Source organism: Stegodyphus dumicola, chromosome 6, assembly GCF_044657685.1.
Source record: "Stegodyphus dumicola isolate Sdum_Otavi_A_Nest chromosome 6, ASM4465768v1".
Taxonomy (NCBI): Eukaryota; Metazoa; Arthropoda; class Arachnida; order Araneae; family Eresidae; genus Stegodyphus; species Stegodyphus dumicola.
The window spans coordinates 14,382,735-14,395,896 of NC_140773.1; the positions used below are offsets into that span (position 1 = coordinate 14,382,735).

At 34.6% G+C, this 13,162-nt stretch overlaps 1 protein-coding gene across 4 annotated transcripts in view; it reads right to left on the bottom strand.

Annotated features, from left to right (window-relative positions):
* The window catches only part of LOC118190132 (PDZ and LIM domain protein 7-like), a 188,685-nt gene that overhangs the window by 27,629 nt on the left and 147,894 nt on the right, over positions 1-13,162 (bottom strand). For 2 of the 4 annotated variants that reach the window (XM_085818120.1, XM_085818118.1), the window contains exons 9-10: positions 5,696-5,810; positions 617-745 (exon numbers count right to left, since the gene is read on the bottom strand). In XM_085818120.1, coding sequence (XP_085674246.1) covers positions 617-745; positions 5,696-5,810 — 244 coding nt within the window. The remainder of the gene's footprint in view (positions 1-616; positions 746-5,695; positions 5,811-13,162) is intronic. The other 2 variants (XM_085818121.1, XM_085818119.1) reach the window with 1 other exon arrangement.

Here is a 13,162-nt window from a genome sequence, read left to right on the forward strand (position 1 = left end):
CATTGACTAAATAAATTGTTATTACCATTCTATTTTTACTGCCCGAATTAACTCGGTTGGGCTGCATATGTAGTCTAGTCAACTTTAAAATTTTTTTTTTAAATTTTAGATACTTTTTTTGTGCACTACTGGCAGGAAGATGACTGTTTTTTGAATTTTAATCGGAGCATTAAGAGATTAATAAAAATTACACTCCAGGTGCAAGGTTTCAGTTTCACTGTCCAATCTTTAAATGTACGGCATCATTCAAACCACTAATCCGTCAAGTTAAAGGAAACTCCATCTCGGAATTGAACTGTGACAGAGCCATATCGACTATCATAACCAGACTTAGGACAAATCACTTAAAAGGCATGAGGATTTATGCAGACGGACAGCGTAGTTACACCAGCATTTGTCCTCATTGCCCAGATGACATCCCACTGTCTCGCCATCACATCTTCAGTTGCCCAGAAATCCAGGCCAGACTGTTTGGCATCGGCATTGAAGACCCAGTGGACCTACTTTATACTGATAGAGCTGCCGAGGTTGCAAAAGCTGTCTTTGACAGCTTTGGAGCTATATAATTGCACTTTGTCATAGACAATAAAAAGACCAAATGAGCATGCGCATTTACCGTTTTGTAAGAAGGAGCGGTTGTTGACGGAGCAGTAAAAGATGGGGCAGAGACTCCTTTAAAGACTGGAGGCGAGAGCAATGTCTGAGGGCTCTGAGGTGCCTCCACGTGATGAACATCCCCCGATTTCTACAAAGAAATACAGGCAAAGCAATCATTTTATTAAAAAAAAAAAAAATAAAAGATTCGGTTGTATCACAAGGAAGTTGACGAAAATTTCTAACTTTGTGTTAACATTACCGTTAAAAAATAAAACAAACCAATGGTAACACCACAACCTTCTTAAACAGGTATACAGTTTATATAGTATATTATTACTAGTCTATTAGCAAAATCTGTAGAAAAAACATCTAGATTGAATCACCATAAAATTAAAAATAATTACGATAAAAATAACTAATTTAATCACCAGGAACTATAGAAAAAATATCTAGATTTGAATCACGACAAAATAAATAAAACTAAGTAATCCCAATAAAAATAACTAGTTTATCAGCAGGAGCTATAGAAAAAACATCTACATTGAATCATGATAAAAATAAGTAATTATCATAAAATAACTAGTTTATCAAGAGGAACTATTAATTTTGACTTTATTACGAGGCGTATTCGGAAACTAAGTACCGTTTTGAAAAGAAAAAAAAAATAGTAAAACAATTTTTTCGAATCCAATTTTATTTTTACATGAAAATACATGTCTTAAACTATTTTTCAACATAGTTTCCGCCAATGATCAAACACTTGTCATAGCGGGTGACCAGTTTTTGTATACCATCCTCAAAGAAATTTCCCGCCAGTTTCGATAACCACGACTCCACAGCACTTTTCGTGTCATCGTCAGATCCAAAGTGCTTGCCACCAAGCTCGCGCTTCATGTGCAGGAACAAGTGATAGTCGGACGGCGCCAAGTCCAGGCTGTACGGCGGGTGATCGAACTCCTCCCAATGAAACTGTCGAATTAACGATTGAGTGACACCAGCAGTATGGGGCCTAGCATTGTCATGGAGCAACACAATTCCTTTACTGAGCATTCCTCTTCGTTTGTTTTGAATGGCACGCTTTAGTTTTGTTAAAGTCTCACAATATCGTGCCGCATTAATGGTTTCACCTCTGGGAAGAAATTCAGTAAAATTCAGTAAGCAAAACGCCTTTCCTATCCCAGAAGACAGTGCACATGATTTTTTGTGATGACATTGTCACTTTGAACTTTTGTTTTTTCGGAGAATGAGTGTGTGTCCAAACATTCTTACCCACTTTCTCACCATTCCATCACTTATCGCGTATTCACCGTAAACTTCTGTCACTTGACGATAAATTTCGGTCGGCTTAACATTCCTCGCGTTCAAAAATTTAATCACGGCACGAATCTCACAGTCAGCGGCAGAACTAATTGTCTTAAACATTTTGAATGTACACAGCAAACTGAAAACAGAACATAGAGAAACCAAAATGGCGACAATTGAAAGTCAGTGAACAAGAAAGACTAACACGCATGCGCGGGTCGCCTACCACAGCGCTGCGACAGCGCTAGAATGAAACGGTACTTAGTTTCCGAATACGCTATGTATTTATTTGTTCTTCTCAGCCGATAGTAATAGTAATGAGAATGATTTTAGTAACTTTATTTTATTCAGTAATGGCATATTTTGTAATAGGGTTTTATTGATATAGATATGCTTTTTTATTAGTAATATTAACTGCTGTAATAGTTTTGTTTACTTATATAGCTAGATTAAGCCCCAAGGAAAGTTTTGTATATGTAGGAATAGCTTTATTATCTGTTGTAATTTACTTATATTTATAAAAAGGTTATTGAAATCAGATAGAATTTTTGGTGGTTGGGGATGAAATAAGATTATATATAAAAAGGTGTTGTGTTTTTTAAATTTAATAATAGAAAAAATAACTGGATTAAATCACGATAAAAATAAGTAATTACGATAAAAATAAGTAATTACGATAAAAATTAATTAGTTTATCAGCAGGAGCTATAGAAAAATAATTAGATTGAATCACGATAAAAATAAGTAACCACGATAAAAAAAATACTTACTTCGTTTATCACCAGGAGCTATAGAAAATATATAGATTGAATCATGATAAAAATAAATAATCAGGATAAAAATAACAAGTTTATCACCAGGAGCTATAGAAAAAATATCTTAGATTGAATCACGATAAAAATAACTAGTTTATCACCAGGAGCTATAGAAAAAATATCTAGATTGAATCACGATAAAAATAAAATTAAGCAGTTTGTAATGCTTAATTTAAAGTAATTAATTTAATTAATTAATTAATTAATTAAAAGTAATTAATTAATTAATTAAAAGTAATTAATTAAAGTTTGTAACGCTTTGTAATAAAATTAAGCAGTTTGTGATTCAAATAAGCAAGCGCAATTTATAAAAATAAATAAATAAATAAATAAAAATAAAATATTTAAACGTGTACAAGCCTGTATACGAATTAGATAAATGCGAGTAACATATTAAGACTAACTGCAGAAATTTTGTGCTCCTTTTCAAATCTTTGATTATTCATAGTTTGGATTTGACATGAAGTAGATGTATCAAGGATCGGTTAGGAATCATATTATAAACTAGTATTTATATTCATTAATTTTGTTTATGTTGACTCCTAAAGCTGAGATAGGAGTAAAATAATACATAATCTGCAACTAGAATGAAATGCGATTTGTTCTTTTGTAGAAAACAAAATTTAAATAAGACATAACATGTACACGAATTAAGTAATTTACTAAGACTCAATCTGCTAAATGCTCACTGATGTTCACAAAACAAAGCGACTTGGTAGTGCCCTGACATTTCTCACGCGGTACAGTGATGAGGAAGAAAACTTTTTAAACCAAATTGTGACAGGTGATGAAACTTGGGTGTGTCATTTCACACCAGAATCGAAACAACAATCGATGGAGTGGAGACACACTCATTCTCCGAAAAAACAAAAGTTCAAAGAGACAATGTCATAAAAAAAAATCATGTGCACTGTCTTCTGGGATAGGAAAGGCGTTTTGCTTACTGAATTTCTTCCCAGAGGTGAAACCATTAATGCGGCACGATATTGTGAGACTTTAACAAAACTAAGGCGTGCCATTCAAAACAAACGAAGAGGAATGCTCAGTAAAGGAATTGTGTTGCTCCATGACAATGCTCGGCCCCATACTGCTGGTGTCACTCAATCGTTAATTCGACAGTTTCATTGGGAGGAGTTCGATCACCCGCCGTACAGCCTGGACTTGGCGCCGTCCGACTATCACTTGTTCCTGCACATGAAGCGCGAGCTTGGTGGCAGGCGCTTTGGATCTGACGATGACACGAAAAATGCTGTGGAGTCGTGGTTATCGAAACTGGCGGGAAGTTTCTTTGACGATGGTATACAAAAACTGGTCACCCGCTATGACAAGTGTTTGATCATTGGCGGAAACTATGTTGAAAAATAGCTTAAGAGATGGATTTTTATGTAAAAATAAAATTGAATTCGAAAAAATTGTTTTACTATTTTTCTTTTTCAAAACGGTACTTGGTTTCTGAATACGCCTCGTATATTAACAAGTTGAATCGTTACATGAAAACCAAGGTAGCAGTTGTTATTCTTTCTTGTTAACATGATAATCACACTAGGACTAATTGAGGCACCATAACCATTTCTCTCAAAATTAAATAATGTTTACTTGTATTCTTTGCCTAAAAGTTTTTAATGAAGTTAAGCAATTTATGGTTTGCTCAAAACCTATGTTTATTCATAGGTTAAAAACATTAAATAATTTGAATTCAGAAAGAATTAATATAAATTACACTTCTTAAACAAGTTAATTTTCGACGACAATTGTTAATATATTACAACAAAATATTTCTGCTAGTTGGAAATTGTTTATATCTTGCAGACGATATTGTTAGCAAATGTTCTTCAGATTTATTAAAATATCGGAATTTAAAAATTCTTGATTATTTTATTTATATATTTTTTAAAAGATTACATTTAAAAAGTACTTTTTAACAAGTTTTTTCTGCGACCTATATTTAAAGGCTAACTGAAATTAATTTCGCTACAGAAGTTAAAGCAAATGAAGCTTTATTTCCGATGTACTGCTGAAATCAAAAACGAAACAAATCCTCATCTAATGCTCCTTGTTAAATACTAACTTGCATCCGATCTAGCTGCTTTTAAATATAGGAATAGTTATTACTAAAATGTACTTAGGAATTTAACTATTTTTTTTCTAAACATGTGCACTCCTACTTGATAACAATTTTACAGTAATAATTTTTTCCGATGTACTGCTGAAATCCAAAACGAAACAAATCCTCATCTAATGCTCCTTGTTAAATACTAACTTGCATCCTATCTAGCTACTTTTAAATAGAGGATAGTTATTACTAAAATGTACTTAGGAATTTAACTATTTTTTTCTAAACATGTGCACTCCTACTTGATAACAATTTTACAGTAATAATTGTTTCCGATGTACTGCTGAAATCCAAAACGAAACAAATCCTCATCTAATGCTCCTTGTTAAATACTAACTTGCATCCTATCTAGCTACTTTTAAATAGAGGATAGTTATTACTAAAATGTACTTAGGAATTTAACTATTTTTTTCTAAACATGTGCACTCCTACTTGATAACAATTTTACAGTAATAATTGTTTCCGATGTACTGCTGAAATCCAAAACGAAACAAATCCTCATCTAATGCTCCTTGTTAAATACTAACTTGCATCCTATCTAGCTACTTTTAAATAGAGGATAGTTATTACTAAAATGTACTTAGGAATTTAACTATTTTTTTTCTAAACATGTGCACTCCTACTTGATAACAATTTTACAGTAATAATTGTTTCCGATGTACTGCTGAAATCCAAAACGAAACAAATCCTCATCTAATGCTCCTTGTTAAATACTAACTTGTATCCTATCTAGCTACTTTTAAATAGAGGATAGTTATTACTAAAATGAACTTAGGAATTTAACTATTTTTTTTCGAAACATGTGCACTCCTACTTGATAACAATTTTACAGTAATAATTATCTTACGAGCATGTTTGTGGAACTTACATGGAAAGGCACCGGCGATACACTTCGGTAAGCCGTTGGAGACAAAGGGGCAGCGCTAGGAGTTTGTGGAGCTGGGCTTATGATATTAGATGCTGGAGGATTGTCTTGTTGTGGCCTAAAATAAAATATTTAAGAAAATAAACATACATTACCAATAATTGCAAAATTTAAGAACTGTTAGTTACGTACTATGATACAAAATATTTTGACAAAGGTGTTAAAATCTTTAGCATGAAGAAAAAAGATGGGACCTTGTCAGGACTTGTGTTTCTCTTGATTTGCTTTCGAAACATGAATGGTCCTGAATAGGAACAGGGAGCTTACTCAAGCTATGTTCAGGAAGGAGTGAAGTAGACAACACAAGCAGGAAGGGTATGCGAAACCCTTTATTTTCAATACTTTACAGGTATTTACGAAACTTCGAAATACCGAGACCAACCATTTGTGGTCTGAACGTAAGAATATAAAAACTACTAACTAAAACTCTAACTAAAAGCTAACTTTGAATTAGTATACAAATGCCTAGCACTAAGACTGGCTGGCCTTTATTTATAAAAGGTACGTATGTAGTACTCCGAGCTGCTAAAACTACGATACGTCTACAAATATCAAGAGGGCTAAACCTCTGGCCTTAAAGGCAACTGCAACCGAGTGAAAACTCGTAAAACTACAGTGGCAAGCGGCTTGCTTCCTAAAAACTCCTTCTGTCTTTCGCTTGGCAAAAAGCCACAACTTAAGTACTTGGGCGTTAGCAAGACAATTTGCATAAACAAGTTAAAGCATTTAATTCTGGCCGGAAGTAGAAAATAAGAAGTGATAGAACAGTTTTAAAATAAAATAAACGTTAGTAAAACTTAGGATCCTTACAAGCTGATAAGTCACCTTCTATTATGGTTGACTAGCCCGAGTTTCGGCCTAGTCTAAACTCTAAAACAAAAAGAAATTTTTTTTTTTTTAAATACTACAGTGATATTGGGCAGTATATTTAACTCATCAATACTTTGGAAGACAACTGGTACAACTTCTGTAGTTATACACATGCACGTAATTCTCTTGCATTTAACACGTTGAGCGTATTTCTTAGGCAATCCCGTTCAGGGCACGCGCGCCGCTTAAAAGCGCTGGCATTGTAGGGCCAGCGATTCTTTTCGCAGTAGAAGATAGTTTACGTTTGGAACGTGATTCCTATAGGTATTCATTCAACACGTTACGCTCCAAGTCTGTTTCGTAAATAGTTACATTCTATGCAAAGATATTACGAAGCAGAAAATTAGCATTACTGAAGACCGGAAAGAATCAGCGCTATCCCTTACAAGTTGTGAAAAAGAAGATATTCCATCGAACAGAAATGCACGAATATCTAAAAAACGACAGCATAAACTCCAAAGAAAACCGGAAAAAGTCTCTGAAGTACGGAAATATTGTAAATTATGTTATTATAAAAATGCAACTGAAGCTGGTAGAGTAATGGCCAGAAAAAAGACTAAGACAGTTGTCACAATTTGTAATAGCTGCAATGGAGAACCGTTTATATGCTTACCGTGTTTCAATGAAAAGTCCTGTAATGAATCAAAATTAAGTAAATTTTAAATAATTTTTCTGTAATTCCATAAAAGTGTAAATTGTATAGTTATATATCATGTTACACGCTGTCAGCCAGCGGCGGTCGACGCGGCCTAAACGGAAAGTCTAGTGTCAGCCACAGATGGCTGACGCGGTCTAAACGGAAAGTCTAGTGCCACCCACAGATGGCTGACGCGGTCTAAACGGAAAGTCTAGTGTCAGTCACAGATGGCTGACGCGGTCTAAACGGAAAGTCTAGCGTCAGCCATCTATGGCTGACGCGGCCTAAAGGGAAAGTCTAGTGTCAGCCACAGATGGCTGACATGGCGCTCAACTTGTTAAGCTACGCAATTACATTCTGTTGTGGTGGTGACTAATGTCACTTGTCTGATATTAGATCAAGTCCATGAAACTCATTGGGGTAAAGAGGAAAGAGCCTTGAGCACCATAGTGGTGACAGTAAGATTTTGTCCACTTGCTCCCCACCCCAATTTTCAAAGAGAGCACCCCTGGGGGACGGGTCCAAGAGGCTTACACCTCTTCTTCCCCTAACACCAACCTCTCGAGAGAACTTTCGGATCACCGCAAATTTTGAGTACATCCATGCTGCATAGACACTACACATTTACAAACATGAATGTCTTCTCCAGGATTCGAAACAGGGTCCTTCGGTAAGGCAATCAATCACTAACCACTATCTCGGTTGCATACTTCACAAGTGCACATCAGCGTAGCCACTGAGGGAGGGGTTTCGAAAATGGACCAATGAACTGCTATTGCGACGCTAAATCTTCGTGCAAGTGAGCGTTGCGTTTTAATTTGCATTTGTTTCACAGTTATAAATATATGGCGTAATAGTAGAAAATCTCGTAGTGCTTTCGTTTTCTGAGTTTGATTAATCGCTGACATTTCACTTTCGCGATTTTTATCACTGATTAATATTAGGATTGATATTCACGGCATATTATGTGGATTAAGAGAATTCAACTGCATATTTTTTTAATTGAGCTGAGAAGGACTGAAAGTGTTACAATAAATCTAGTGTTTTCTTATTTCAGTGCTTGCATTCTTTTGATTTTTAAAGTGTAAGAACACATATGATCTGATTATATCCATTGTTAACATTAAAAATTATACATGAGTAAATTGAATATACTCATTGTGAATACGATAAATTCACTCTGTTTGATGAGTATTTCTTGTGTAGACGGTACATTTCAGAGTAAGCATTTATTGAATGTGAAATGTAAAGCACTAAATATATACGAATGCAAATTAGTAAAGTTCACTTTGAATAAAATTCTGCATTGGTTATTATTATAGAACACCTCTTTCATATAGACTGCAATAAAAAGTGCTGACTTCTATTTACATATATAATTGGTGTAAATATTTTTCTCATACGCATAGCTTTACGTAGAGATTGCATTTGGGCTCAGATGTTTATCACATATTTCTTTCTTCAACTTATTTGCCACTTATTAAGTGATATTTCACATGGATATTTTTGCGAAGTATCCAGCATATGTTTGTATTTATTTCAACCAGTTAGTGAAATCTTCATAATTTCCTATATTTGATCTAACTTCGCAATGAAAAGTTTCAGAAGCAATCGACGATGCTTTAATTATTTTGTACAGAAAATTGCGTGGCAGAATATTTTCAACCATCCTGCTTAAATCTTAAAGCACAGGAAAGGTCATGTGACATGACAGAAATATTACTGGATGCTCATTGGTCCATCCTAGAAGCCACTCCCTCGGTGGCTACACAGATGTGCACTTGTGAAATATGCATCCCGGTTGGGCGACGAGTTACATTCTAAAGTACATAATAATCCGTTCCTGTAATAAAATCTGCAACAGAAGTTGAGACAGACATTTCTGTACGCACGATATTGAAACAGCGAAGATTGAACTATCCTATTAATTTGCAACAAAAACAAATACAGGGTAATCAAAATCGTAAAAAACAACCTTATATTTAGCGTAGGTATACGCTACCTACGCTAAATATAAGGTTGTTTTTTACGATTTTGATAGTCACATTAGCGTGTTTCTCTTCTAGTCTAAATACAGGGTAGTCAAAATAAAACTGGTCAGGAAAAGTGTAATTTTGACCCTAAATTTGACCTTGCTAATGAACAGAACTGTCTTCTCCCGTCGGGATGACATTAATCTGTTAGACACCCCAGCCTAAGGCTGAATGTAATCTCAACGAGGGGAAGTAACTACAAGCCGGTCCTCTAACAGGAAGCGAATCAGCGAACAAAGAAGCATTAGTATTAAGTAACTTAAAACGATTTATTTCATTTATGAAGTATTATGTAAAATGAGTGGCTAATAAATATCACATCAATAAGATTTTTAATACTAAAATATAAAACTTTTCAAAAACATTATGGGAGGTGTGACCAACAATAATTCTTTACTCCTTACATGTGGCTTCCTTTCAACGAATGATAGTTTTGTTCTTGAAGTATACGTTTAATTAGAAATAGAAGCTATATTTTTAATAATATCACATTATATTAAGTACAGTAAGACCCCGCTTAACGCTGTTTCGTTTAGCGCTGTTTTGGTTATTCTTTTATTTCAACCCGGGGATTCCACGAAATCGCTCGCAGCATACGGGGATTCCCCGAAATATTATGCAGCGATAGGTTTCAAATACATATCCGAAAGAGTGTACTTGTATTTCTTGTTTGGTGCGGTATTGTACAGACATATTTTGAAGGGGTAAATGTGGAAGATGTCGAAGAAATAATTCAAGAAGCAGCGGCTAGTCTTTCTAATGATGAGCTCAAGGAATTAAGTGAACAAGAAGAAAACAAAAATGTTGACAGCAGTGATTCAGAAGAAGCGCAAAAAGAACTTTCGATGGCGTTTGTAAAAAGGAGTTTGTCTACCATAACTGAAATAATGGATCAATTCATTGAAAATGATCCGAATTTTGACAGGAGCTCAAAAGTAAGGCGTGGTGTTAGAGATGCTCTATCCGTTTATGAAGAACTTTTAAGAGAACAACGCAAAAGAAAAAGGCAAACAACATTAGATGCTTTTATCACAAAAAGGCAGAACACTGAAAACGCGGAAGGCTAACTAAATATGACTGAGAATTTTATTTGTTTTTTTTTTAAGAATATTCGTTTTGTTATTTATATTTTGTTTTTATTTTTGCAAGAAATAATAATGTGGTATTAATTTGGGCTTTAAGAAATAAATGTTTGGTTTTATTTTTATTAAAAAAACATACTTTTTAAATTTAATACCTAACCAATTTCCTAGCCATCTTCCCCTAACCCCAATATTTACATGTAAAGATAGCCTCGTTTATCGCTGTTTCGCATTACGCTCTACTTTCATGGAACGTATCTCCCGCGTTAAGCGGGGTCTTACTGTATAGTAGTTTTAAATAAGTTTACTGAGTGTCGCAAGCTAATCTTTAAAATAAGGAATGAAGAGCAAATAATTCTCTTTCTGCGATTTCTATCGTAGCAGTACTAGTTTTAAAAACGCAGTGGCTGTCGTAATGCTAGAAAAACCAATAGCTACGCTGATGATGATTCAAGCCTTGAAAAGATGCCACCGAAGTGCTCAACTTTAATTCTCATCAGAGAAATAAAAACGCATTTGATATTCAACTCCTCTCAAACGAATTACGTAATGAAAGCTTCATGACTCATGACTTCATGACTCTTCAGTGGATTCTTTCCCATGTTGATATATGGGGGAATGAAATGGCAGACATTCTGGCGAAGGAGTCTTCTGAAGAACCTTTGCCAATTATCAATTCACTGACATATCTTGAACTACATTCCATTAGAAGACATGCTAACAGGCATATTTGGCTCGTTCCCCTGAGTCATCCCTGGTATCAAGCTGATTGTCCTGGAAGATCCCTTGCTATGGATTGCGAAAGATGTGTTCAGACAACACTTTCCCGATTCTTCAGTGGGCACCCGAGGGGACTTACTTTTGGGAGTGGTATCAAGATGCACCCAATTTTTTCTAAGTGTTACAATGCACCCGCATCACCGGCACATATCCTTGAGTGCCTGGAGTTGTCTCTTGTGGAACTTTACGGGTCTCCTAAGCTTGTTATCGATTTTTTTAAAGGTGAATGGACTCGTGGACCTCGTCTAGTATATTCCTATGCATGGAGATTAGTAACAACAACAACGTAATGAAAGGATATTTAAGTTTGGTTATCTTGGTTTACATCTTTGTTGCCGGGAAAGGCTTTATTCCTTTTTTTGTGGAAATGCCCTCTCAAGTCGACAGTTTATTTTTAAATAATTTTCCAATCACGAATTGCAGTTTCTTCGCGACGCATGCTGGCCCATCTCACTCATTTTGAGCTTTCCATACTTGTGTGCATATGGGTAAAAATAGAGAAAAATCGCTACTTCTGTTTTTTAGATCATTGCATTATTATCAAAATGAATGTAAAATTTTACAGATTTGTGTAGAATCACTGTATCTTCTTTTGTATTCAATTTAATCCTATTGAAACTAATTGACAGGTGATTCCAGGTCCCGGACGGCTTTATAAGACAAATCGGGTGTCGTCCGGTAACCGCACCTATCTAGAACAACACAACTCTCGCGGCTTCCCGCGAGGGCTGCATCGGGAACACATTAATGCAGAATATGAGGTTTTGATGTGGACAAACAAGGGCGTATGCATATATGCTTCAGTATACAATTAATAAAAAGTTTCATACATAGGTACATTGGCTGGTACAAGTACATTGGATGACGATTAAGTAATAACACATAATCCTGTGTTATTCTACGTGTCTTTACATACATAGACAGGGATGGTACACTTAAGGGCACTCGTACACCTTAAAACCCATAAAATCTTCGAATATGTGACTGTTGCAAGAATTGGGATAACTTAGTTGTTTTAAAAGTAATGACTTCCAACTTTTTACAGCTGACTACATAATATAGCTGCTTTCTGAAATAGTAATCAGAAAGTTTGTGTTGCCACAAATATTGTTATAATTTAATCTACTTTGTTACAAAATTTTTCGTCCTGTTTCCACCTTGCGCGTACAGTCTAAAACATTCTGTTGCGTAATTTAACTCCATATTTAATATATAGCTTTTATAGCATTTGGAAATTACTTTGAACCAAAAATTCTAAGAATTTCATGTTAATTTTTTATTTTATTTGGAGTTGAGTTTATAAAATGTATTTTGTTAAAAAAATCTGTAATGTTTTCGTGCATACAATTTTTTAATATTAAAATATTCGTCATATTTTTGGTTCAGTTAGAAGATAGTGCCCATATAAAGAATTCCATCCAATTTCAAGTATGTACCATTGGCCATTTTTAAAACATCATGCGCGCAAGGTGGAAATATCACGAAATATTTTGTCACAAAGCGGATTAAATTACAAAAATATGTGTGGCAACACAAACTTTGTGGTTAGTAGTTCCTAAAGTAGGTATATTATGTAGTCAGCTGTAAAAAGTTCGAAGTAATTGCTTTTAAAATAAATAAAATATCCCAATTCTTGCAACAGTCACATATTCGAAAATCTTAAGGGGTTTAAGGTGTATGAGCCCCCTTAAACGAAAAACTAATTTACAGTTATAATCAGAGTTACTTGTTCGAAACTAAAAAAAATAAAGTTTTATTTCCTACCTGAAAAATAAAAAATCACATTACTCAGAACACCGAAAAAAAGTTTAAAAAGCACTATACGAACCTACATTATTGAACAAGTAGCAAGGTCAATAAGAGCTATTAATAAATAAGTGCATTAATTAAAAAGAACAAAATTCTTGGTAAACGCTCTTTCTATTAAAAAAACTATTTTATTTTGCGCTGTTTTTACAGAGGCTCTTCGCACATTTTTCAGACGATTTTGCTTTGCTGTAAAAAAGAA